At 41.4% G+C, this 11,671-nt stretch overlaps 1 protein-coding gene across 1 annotated transcript in view; it reads left to right on the plus strand.

The window, feature by feature from the left end:
• The first annotated feature begins 1,979 nt into the window (after nt 1-1,979).
• AATK (apoptosis associated tyrosine kinase) overlaps nt 1,980-11,671 on the plus strand; it is a 103,840-nt gene continuing 94,148 nt past the window's right edge. Inside the window, exon 1 of the mRNA XM_081935621.1 lies at nt 1,980-2,102. Coding sequence (XP_081791747.1) covers nt 2,015-2,102 — 88 coding nt within the window. The 5' untranslated portion in view covers nt 1,980-2,014. The remainder of the gene's footprint in view (nt 2,103-11,671) is intronic.

Raw genomic sequence — 11,671 nt, forward strand, 5'->3', positions numbered from 1 at the left:
TTTCTCGGTCCAAGTAGGCATGCAAGATGCCCGATAAGATAAAGATTTTAAAAATGTGTCAAAAGCAGTGCAATTAAAGCATCACTGAACATTCTACATTGTGATATCATGTTAAAACCTCGAGCTGCCTACTCTGAGTAGGACATATATGCCTGCTTTTCTTAACCTGGTGAACTTCCCATAATCCCTAGCCAGCTTCGACCCGATGTTGGCTGCCAGCAATGGGAGATGGATTCTGATACATCAGTCTGGAAAAGGTTTGGTGTGTGCCAGACCTGAGGGCGAAAATTGCCATCTGACACCATTTGCTCCTGTGGATGTACATTGGGTCAAAGCTTGGGGGGAGGGGGGAGTTTCTCACACCATAAAAATTAATAGCAAGAGGGCCGCCTCAACCTAGTGACTGTGTACTGCCATGTTTCCCCCGAAAATAAGACAGCGTCTTATTTTCTTTTGACCCCTGAAATAAGCACTTGGCCTTATTTTCGAAGTATTATTCTTTTTGAGGTGCAGAAGTGGCAAGCGTGGTCACCTCATGGCTGCTGCTGTGTTCCAAATATTTTCAGGCAGGTATATATATCTTTTAAAAATCGCCCGCTTAGGCCAACGTTGCCCGAAAAAACCACCACCCGTTCGGGCGAGTCCAGCATCCTCAGTCAAGGGCGCCAACTCAGGCTCCAAAACGCCTGAAAGCGCCCAAGCGGACGTGCCGTGGCCCCGGTCCAGGCGGTTCGAACGAAGCGTAAAGACCGCCGCGGCTATCGCGTCCGGGAATGAGGAGCGCGTGAGGGGGGATGGGGGGAAGTGAGGCTCGCTTTGCCTTTGGCCGCCCGGCGTGAATCGGGCAGCGTGCGCCCGCTGCCGGGGCCCCGCTCGTGGTTGGAATGAAAGGCGTGCACGCGCGCGGGAGAGGGAGAGAGAGAGAGAGAGAGAGAGAGAGAGAGAGAGCTCAGCCGGGACGCCCCTTCTTCGCCCCGGCGCGCGCCACACCGTGGCACCTGTGCAAGCGCTGCTCGGCCGCCTCTCCTCGCGCTCCCGCACACTCCCCCCCCCCCGCACCGCCCGCCCGGCCCCGTTCCTTTCCTGCTGCTTACTGCAGTGTTGTGGGGGGGAGGGCAGATCTGGACCAAGATGGCGTTGCTGCTGTTGCAGTTTCTCCCAGGGTCAGCACTGGAACAGCTCCCGCCTTTGCTTTCCCATTAGCGCCGGCCACCGCGGCTCTGAAGTTCTGCAGTCGCTCGGAAGCTTCTTTTTTCCCCGCCCGAGCGTTATTGCTGTCGTTTCGTCTCGCCGCTCTAGCTTCTTCGCTACCGTGTTGAAGGGCTCCTGTTTTGGTGCAAAGCTCCCCTCTCTGTGGCAGCCGGACCTTGGGGGTTGGTGGGGGGGAGGAAGGAACGGGGGTTGAGCGGAGTGTGAGACCGTATTTTGGGCTCTTGCAGGCGCTGGCGAGGCTGTGTGCATTCTTCGGGTGACAGCGAGCAGTCCGACCCGGCACAATTTTATTTTGCTGTTGGCATCGCCTTTTGTTTTCATTGGGCGCTGCAGCCCCGAATAGTAGGGTGACTGCATTGTTTTTTCCCTCAAACACACACACACACACACACACACACACACACCAGTGCTTATCGCCGTTGGTGGTGGTGGTTCTTTAAGTGACTCTCTCTAATGCTACCCTTTGCAAGTGTGGCAATATCTAGCCGAGCCCACTTCATCCCGTGGATACCTGAAGGAGACGCATCGGGATAATAACATGGAGGAAGAGGAGGAGCTGCAGTCTTGAATACCCTGCCTGTGCTGTCAAGAAGAGAGGAGATGGTGATTTTTAATGTGACACCCGTGCAACTTCTGGAGTTGTGAGAGCTTTTAATCTCATCCCCGCATCCCACTGCCCTCAGCTGCCTGTGCCCACCGCCTTTGCTATTTATTTATTTATTTGTTTTTTTTTAAATCTACTTTTCGTTCTCTGGTCTTCGTACTTCCCACAAACCTCCCTCCCCACTTTTCTGCTTTTGCCATGGGAATGGTGGCAAATCTCTTGGCTATTGTCATGTCGGCTTCATTTTTCAACCCCAGCTTTGCCTTCAGTTCGCACTTCGACCCTGGTAAGTTGATTTACTTTTGGAGCTTTGGAGTAAAAATAAAAAAGAAAAAGAAAATCCCCCCCTCCCCAGATGCTCAGATGACTTTTTTTCACTTTGCAAAATTACTATGTTCTACTGGCCTTCCTATTTTTCTCTCTCAGGATTTGGTTTTCCTATCCTTGCTTTCCATCTCTGCTACCAAAAAGGAGTTGAATTTTGTAGCATGTTATTCCCTCGTCTTGCAGGTTACCTCCCCCCCCCCCCCAAGCCCTGGTCCTTGCGGCACTTCTTTGCATTGTTTTAACCCTTTGCTGAAACTGTTGCAGCTTATATAATAGTTGATGGCAGGCTGGCAACTAAAGGGAGCAAACAACAAAATCCTCACACACTGCTTTTGTCTTGGGTGTAATGATTTTAGAAAGGTTCCAGAAGAACAGCTCCTTCCTGCAAAGTTACATCACCAATAATCAGCTATTACACCCTTTCCTTCTCACTGGCCTTTTTGGCAATTGAGAGTATGTAAAAAGAATTCTTGGGCATTTCGGTAGGAAGTAAGTAGACATGGAGTCCTAATTGTTCCTGATAGATGTGCAGTATGTAACAAGATGTTGACCATATCAGCTGTTTAAACATAGATGGTTTTGGGTAACAAGCTGTGAATTGCCTTTTTCTTGCCTGGAAAGTTGCTTTGAATTTCAAAGAGGTAGAATTGTAGACAGGTTTGAGGTCAGAGATGTGTCTCTGCATTCTCAAAATGATTGCTTTGAATAAAGTTAAGAAAAATAAGGAAAAGGGTAGTTATTCACCTGGGATTGGGCCTCCTCTGTGGTGGATGTTAGACTGAATTAATATCCCCCCTGGTGGAATGATTGATTTACCTTAGTCAGCCATCAACCTTTTGGCTGGGTAATTGGTAGCCCTTGATTTGTGGGAAAGCAGTATGTTGTCTTGGCAAAGACCAAGTTGTGTTGCAGTCCCTGAGAGACTTATATCTTCTGGGGGTGGGTTTCTCTGCTTTCTCCTTAGCCAGATAATACTCAAAGGTACAAACGTATAATTTCTTCAATCTCCCAGTTTCTTCCTAGAGGGGTTTTGTACCTATTGTCTGAATTCTTTTTGCTTATGATTGTTGAAATAAACTTCAAGGTTCTGGGTTTTCATATCACTGCCTCCCACCCTCATACCTTGGCTCTTCATCTCTCTTCACTGATTCGTTGCTTCCATAGACCTTATCCGTATAAACTGTTCAACTGGCTTAGAAACGGGTGTGAATAAAAGATGAATTTGGTTTTTAACACCCTCAAATGTCACTTTTCTACCCTCCAGTGCAATCTTAAAGTGAAAACAAACTGCCTTGTTCTGCTGTGGTTAAAAGATTTTGGCACATTTTTCTAGATTCCATTGCAGTTGTATCTGGCAGGCCTGGAGTGAGGTTTTGGGCTCTATTATGGATTGAAAGATCTCCTTAAAGTCATTGATTGGGTATTAAAAATGGGTGTATATTTGGGGGGGTGGGGTGAAGGAATTATAAACAAATAACACTTTATTTGACTTTGATTTTTTTTGTTCTGATTTGATTTGAGTCCTTTATTGCTCTGTTAAATTCCACAATGAATGGCTCTAGAGCACACAACGACGAGTAAGGCTTCATCCCACACCTCCACCCCACACTTCCATGAAGGTAGCCACCCAAAGTCTCACAACAAAAGCCAGTAAGCAACAAAACCAATTTGCAAAGGCAGAGAGGAAACCCAAAGACAAGGTGCAAGCTCACTGGGCAAGGTCCAGAGTCAAAGTCCAGAGGGCAAGGCAAGTCCATGGGGCAAAGACAAGTCCACAGAAACATAAGTCAAGGCTGAGTTGTTTTTCCTCCACCAAAGCCAGGGGAGTGCATGCCAAAGCAAACAATTGTTCCTGACAAAGACAATCTCTCCTGGCCTCTGCTTAAGTCAACCCAAGGCAAGTGTTCCTTGTGAGGAGGGGTGGGGCGTCCTTCTCCCTCACAGAACTTCTTTGAGCTTGCCTCCTCTCTACTCTACCTGCCCTCGGATCGGGGAAGGCAGCTGTTCCTCATCAGAGGGCATCTGCTGCCTCTCAATACCATTGCCTTCTGCACCCGATCCTTCCCTGTGCCTCTGCGGGTAGGTCCGGTTGACTACCTCCCCCAATGTCTGAGGGGCCAGTGGACAGCATCATCCTCAGCCCCTGGTCTGTCCAAACATTCCAAGGGAGATGCACCATCCTTGTTGGATGGTCCCAGTTCCAATGCCTCCTTAACCTCCAAACCAGGATCTGATGGGGTCATTAAGTTTATTAAACATGTATTTCCTCTGACCACTTTTGAACCATACTTTGCTTGGTATTATCTTTACTGAGAATCTGTGAGAAGGCCATTGGATAAAATATAGGGTGAACTTCTAAGAGTATGCAGGTCCATCATGAAGGCAAGAGAGAAAAACTTTGTGTTGTATACTTCAGGTTTTGTGTTAAATATGTAGAACGGACCGCATATAAAAATGGAACTCTTTCCTTACTTACGTATATTACGACGGCTGAGTGCATTTCAGAATTATGCTCCATCCATCTAGCTACCAAAGGAAGTTGACAAATTGAGTGTGAAATTATGTTTTTGCTTCCCATCTCTCATGAATTCTAAACATAAGGGTCAACTGGAGTTTCAAAATGTCTTTGGAGAGCTCTTTGCTAAAAGCAATATAAATATTCAATCTTTCATAACAGGAGATGCACGTTAAGGAGAAACATTATTATATTACATTATTTTTCTATATTGTGGACTTTCATATTCAAGGAGAAGAAAAATATATTGGCATAATTTATAAAAAGTATCCAGGAAACATTTGTTCATTGTATGTAACCATTAAATGGCAAACATTGTAAGGATGATGAGAAAAAAAGGGGAAAGGCCATATAGAAACGATAAGAATAGATACTTTAGTTATGCTTTTCCCCTTAGTATGATCTCTGCTTGCTTCTTGAATAATAAATAAAACTTTGGATGCTTTTAAAAAAAATCACCTTGGAAAATGGAACGTTTACTATATTAGGAAGTGAGAGAAAGAGACTTGTTTTCATTTTTTAACACGTAAATAAAAAAAATAGGAAAGAATTACTTAATTATATATAATCCTTCAAAGAAACATAAGTCAAGAAGTTACTTTAGAACTTTATCCCTAACGCATAACCTATTCTATATTAAAATTTAGTCAATATTAGTAACTGAATGGCCAGACTGAGTTTGTATTGGATTTTCTGCAAATTAACTTTATTTAGGCCATGCACCAACATACAGGTGATCTGCCTATTAGAAACTGTAATGTGTTCTGGATTAGTTGTAATATCAGTTCTGTATTATCTTACAGTTTTAGAAAATGTATCACGTTGTGGACAACATAATTTTCCTGATTTTTATAAAACACCATGAACAGCGTTACCTTGTATTTTTCCATGCTTCATCATTATTGGGGGAGATATGGGGCAAATGTGTGGAACAGTTCTTCAATGCTATTGACGCTTCTCCTGTGTTAAATATCATACAAGGAAATATGGTAAGTAACATTCTTCAAACTTGACCCATTGCCATCGTTGGAGTAGACAAGTTGTCTTCATTGCTAAGAAAACATCTTGAGCTAATGATTCCTGTTTTTGTTTTTTTTTGAGTGTGATTTGAGTTTCTTGCCTGAGTCATCTGGATATATTTTTCACTGAGCTGCTATTCTGTGATTATAGCACACAATATAACCTTGATTATGATAGGACCAGAAAAGAAAATTGCTTGATATGTGGATTGGCCCACTTCATAGAAAAGTGGCTAGACTTGGTAGATTTTTGGATTCATAGCACTCTTGAGCAAAATCTCTACAGGTTTAGTGCAGGATATGGTAATAATAGTAACACTACTGAACGTTTAGGTGCCCCTAACTCTTAAAAAACCCGTGACAAGTTTGCACAAACTGTGTAAACAGTTTAGTTTTATTACAAAGTACGTAAAAAGAACTGATTAGCAAACTGTATGTAGATCTTTTCTAGATGTGTATGGCAAGACACGGACCATTTCCTTGGTTCATTAAAACTTCCGGTTGATATTGGGGCAGATACATTGGCCTTTGCATATTAGTTTGATGCAACGCAATTATGTTTATGTTCTTATAAATCTCCAGTTAAAGTTGGTATCAGGACTAACTGAGGCATTTGATGAGATTTGGGATTCTTAAAGGATCCCAAATTAAATTCTAGAATTTTTGATCCTGTTACTTCTCTTTTTCATTCTCTTTCTACGGATTCATCTATACTTTCTAATAAATGAGTAAAGATAAAACCCCAATTTCCTTATTAAAGGACTTTTATAAGTTGGGTGCCACAGAAAGAAAAGCAGGTGAACAGAAGTGGGGAGGGAAATGGGACTGCTTTAGAAAATTTGCGATCGGAACCACTAGGAATATTTTATCTAAGAATCTTCAGAACCCTAGAACCAAATTGTGACTGGATTCCTTGCAGACATACATGCATATACTGTTAATATATTTATGAACAACACAATAATTTCCTAAAGGATTTCAGTCCCCTCAATTGAGATAAGGGGTGGAGGACACATGTGTGATAAATCAGAGATGATTGATAGGAAAGATAATAATAGAGTTGGAATGGACCTTGGAGGTCTTCTAGTCCAACCCTCTGTTCAGGCAAGAGACACTATACCAGTTCAGACAAATGGCTGTCCAATCTCTTCTTAAAAATCTCCAATGATGGAGTATCCACAGGTTCTGCAGGCAAGCCATTCCTCTGATTAATTGTTCGCACTGTCAGGAAATTTCTTCTTGGTTCTAGGTTGATTCTTTCCTTGATTGTGTATGCTTTTTCAGGGGCATAGCACTCTTGGAAGGCTGCTGTTTTTTTAAGGGGCTGTGATCAACCACTTCTCATTAGTGATGTAACATGAGGGAAACAAAAAGAGGAAACAGTGTAAAATAATTGCACCGGACTGAATAGTTACCATTGTGCACATATAGTGTGCATAAATCCAATGAAATACATAGATATGCCCAATGCATAGTCCATGCTATTATTAGGAATACTGGTTGGTGGTTCCAGATTCATACAATAGTGGAGAGTATGCCAGGCCAACAACAACCACAGGAAAAGATACAAGTCAAAAGAAAAAAGCATGTGGGAAGGGGAGAGGAAAGTACATGATTTAATCAACATCAACCTGCTTAATGAAAATATGGAATTGCCTCTATAGTGTGTCCAACTTTATACAGTGTACAGTTAGTCCTAAAATTACAACCATTCGTTTAATGACTGTTTGAAGTTACAGTGGCACTGAAAAAAGTGACTTATGGCCGTTCTTTACTCGTATGACCATTGCAGCATCCCTATGGTCACACTTGGCAATTGGCATAGACCAGGGGTGTCCAAACTTGGGAACTTTAAGACTTGTGGACTTCAACTCCCAGAATTCCCCAGTCCACAAGTCTTAAAGTTCCCAAGTTTGGACACCCCTGGCATAGACTGTATTTATTATGGTTGCAGTGTCTTGGGGTCATGTGATCACTTTTTGAGACCTTCTGACAAGCAGAGTCAATAGGGAATCCAGATTCGCTTAACAACTGTGTCAATAACTTAATAACTGAAGTGATTTACTTAACCATCATGGCAAGAAAAGTCGTTAAAAAACCCGTCACTTGACAACTGTCTTGCTTAGCAACTGTAGTCCATAGTTACTGACTTTGGAGATTCTTGTGGTTGTTTTTGGTACGTTTAAATGATAACTTATCCTGGTAGAATATTGTGTGGCCTTAATGTCATAGGAACTGTGACAGTTTACCTTTCCATTTGGGGACGACAACAAAAAATTCTACATATCTACATGTTTATGTGAACTCCAAACATTCATTTCCTTATTGGTTAGGTTTCATATTTTAACTACCTGGCTTATATGGAGAGGGTTTCAGTTTAATCTAGGCTCCTGACTCAGGAGTCCTGAGTCCCTTTCAAGCACACAGTAAAGGAATAAACTGCTGGGCACCATTTTATATGTTAATAGTACTTCTTCACAATTTCTGTGGGTGCTGAAGGTTTATGTAGACAACTGAATTGACTCAATGGATGAAAGATCTGAACCATGTTAAGTCATTTCAGAGAGCACTTATGGAGAGCAGAACAGTAGTGATGTAACATCAACCAGTAATGATGTGACACTACAGCAGTAGTAGTATCTAAGAAAATAGTAAAAAAAAAAAGAATTAAACTTGGAAGACTGCAAAGATTCTCAAAACCTGCAGATTAAGTCTGGAGGTTGATTTTGCTCTTTCTCCCAAACTAGCTATATCAAGCAGCATTGTCAGGCCCCCAGGTGAGGGGCAGTTGATTGTTTTCTTTCTTTAGTTATAATGGCAGCTGCTGCACAGGCCAGGATGACTACAGGATACTAATGGATTCAGCATGAGTCATCAGCTCCTTCTCTGGTCATTCATTTAGGATTCTTTCTGTCGCAAAGGGAGTGTCTCTGGAAAAATTCACAAGCCTTCTCTTCTGCTACATGCCACTTCATCCCTGCCAGAACCAAGAAATACTTGATTTGATTGGCCAGTGAGAGCCTGTGAGAGGAAACCTGCCAAAATTGGTCTTTAGCTTCAGCCCTTAATTCATTAGGAGCCATTAAGAACTGAGTTGGAGTTGTAGGGGCACCAAGTTCTCTTTGCTCATGAAGTTAATTCTCAGAGAACCTCATTGTTCAAATGTTACCATATTGTAGTCTGTAGCATTAGTTTCTGCTCCCTTCGGTTTTGACCATTGAGTCAACGGCAGTGTGACCGGATGAGAAAACAGTTTAGACAGGTGGAGCTTATTTCAACACAGTAGATATTCAATATTGGGTAACTTTACTTATCCATCCTCCTGTGTGTTCTTAATTTGTTGATGTTTTGATTTTGGGTGGGGGGCAGGGGATTTTGATATTGTTTTGTCGTGAATGGTAGTTTTCCTCAATGTGCTGTGATGCTTAGATATGGAATAGCAATGGCACTTAGACTTATATACCACTTCACAGTACTTGACAGCCCTCTCTAAGCAGTTTACAGAGTCAGCATATTGTCCCCAACAATCTGGGTCCTCATTTTACCGACCTTGGAAGGCTGGAAGGCTGAGTCAACCAAATGTTTGCATTTCAAATGCATTGCATTTTTCATAGTCTTGTTTTCTTCTAACATGTCAATATGGATGAGTCTCTCACCAAAGAATCTCTACCTCCTACCAATCACATTAAGTTATACATTTTGTCCTTTGTGTAGCCTTTTAGTTGACTATAGACAGTTCACCACCAAAACCTACCTCTCATTGAACCCTGCAGTTATGTTAAGGCTAAAGCTCCTAGACTTCCTATCCAGCTTACCTTTTGATTTAGAACTCTAGCCTCTACATATTTTAAGAACTCAAGGCTGAGAAAGTTGCTCAACCATATTTCTTACTTCAAATGCAAAGCAGTTATTCTTTGCAGAGGGTTTTTTTTTGGAGGGGAGGGAGAGGGAGGAAGGTGATGTTTAACCAACTTAACAATATTATATAATTATCTGCCTCATCTCAAGTTTGCCTGAATTTTGACTTTACAAGCAAAAGTGTACCCTGATTTAAGCATGTTAATTCCACCTGGGGTCAGGTAAAGATTGCTTCAGAAGGCAGTCTTCTGTTTCTTATTAGTTTTCTGTCCCAAACTGAGGCTACAAAAGACTCTATCTCTATACATCTAATGCAGAATAGTTTTGAAAGGTAATACCTACTTTTCTCCAAATTTGGCCAATAATATAGAACTGAAGGCTAAGATACAGATTGCCTAAGGGCCCTACAAGTCTGAGCATGCTTAATATATTGCCTGTCATGATAGGCCTGTTGTGTCTTCTGTAAGAGACAGGCGGGCATGGGCTGGCCATAGAAATAAATCATATTAAGGTAATACCTGCCTTAGGCAGTTGTGAAACTGTATGCATCTTTATCATACAGTATAGTATAATAATAATGATACATCAAAATTATGTCTGCTGTTAAATTACTGATTTACATGGAATATGAAAGCCTGAGAAAGACAAGTCAGAGTAAGAGTATAAGCACTGAAAGACTTTATCAAGGCTTAGTGTGAAAAAATAAGTGATGTGGAATTTCACATTTTTGGATATATGAAAAGCAGCTGTTAAAATTATTGTTCCATGTCTATGATGCTTGGGGGATTATGGGAGTTACGGTTTAAAATGTTAGAGAGCATCAGACCAGAGTTGATTCCTTTGGAGGATTTTCTTGGTTATTTGTATAACCATTTTTCCAAGGAGTTAAATGTCTTTTCGATATTCATTCCATATTCATTCATAATCACCAGATGATGAAAGATTCTGATGATTCGAGAGAATCATGGTTATGTGGTGCCCAGAAAGGCAATATTAGCAAATTCGATGTTCTGATGATTGTGGAGGAATTATTCTGATCTGGATAGGTTGGCTAGGCAATCTTACTGATTTTTATGAACTTATAAGGGTTGGTGCTGTGGTTCTACAGGTAGTCCTTGGCTTACAACCAAGTTTACGATGGCATGGAAAAAAGTAATTTATCACCATTTTTCACATTTAGGACCATTGCAGCATCCCCACAGTCATGTGATCAAAATTCGGATGCTTGGGAAGTGGCATGTATTTATGACGGTTGCAGTGTCCTGAGATCATGTGATCACTTTTTGCAGTTTTCTGAGCAGCAAAGTCAATGGGGAAGCCAGATTCACTAAACAACTGCGTTGCTAACTTAACAACTCTTAACTGCAGAGATTCACTTAACAGCTGTGGCAAGAAAGGCTGTAAAATGGGGCAAAAATTGGTTTAACAACTGTCTTGCTTAGCAATGGAAAATTTGGGCTCAATTGTGGTCTTAAATCGAGGACTATATGTATGGTCTTTAAAATCTGATCAGAGTTTTTTTTCCCCAGAGACAATAGGATAAGATGGACCAGAGCAATTAGTAAAACAGGTAAAAAGAAAGATTGTAGGTTGAGAAAGATTTCTAAAATACGGGTGGTAGACTTGAGATGGACTAAGCTTGGAAAAACTTGTATTATGTGCTTTAAGCTATAGAGAGTTTGCACAGTCCTTATTAAGATAAGGACACAATGTCTGTACTTTTTCCAGGCAGGAAGTTTGATGTATTAATAGCAATGGGATTTGCTTAGTGTTTTTCTGTTTGATTACCTTGAAAATTTACCGTCTAGCTTGATTTAGGCCTTTAAAAATAATGTTTTTCAAGACTTCCTTGTTATTCTTAGAAGGGGCTAAAAGTTGAAACACAAGGATGTCACTAATGCGTTGATTATCTCAGGAAAGGTTTGAAGCAACATGTCTGACATACAACTTACCTTAAGCAGGTCTTTACAGGAGGGTCTTTGATATGGATAAGAATTAAGTGATCTTCATACAGTTTCTCTGCATACAGAAATATTGCAATTTCAGTGTATTGGTGTGGAGAGAAATGGCCAATAATGATAACAGGGATGAACTGCATTACAACCTTACCTTCCCCAAATTGACAAAAAATGCTAT

The sequence above is a fragment of the Natrix helvetica genome (genome assembly GCF_964273705.1).
Source record: "Natrix helvetica genome assembly, chromosome: 1".
In the NCBI taxonomy this organism is placed as follows: domain Eukaryota; kingdom Metazoa; phylum Chordata; class Lepidosauria; order Squamata; family Natricidae; genus Natrix; species Natrix helvetica.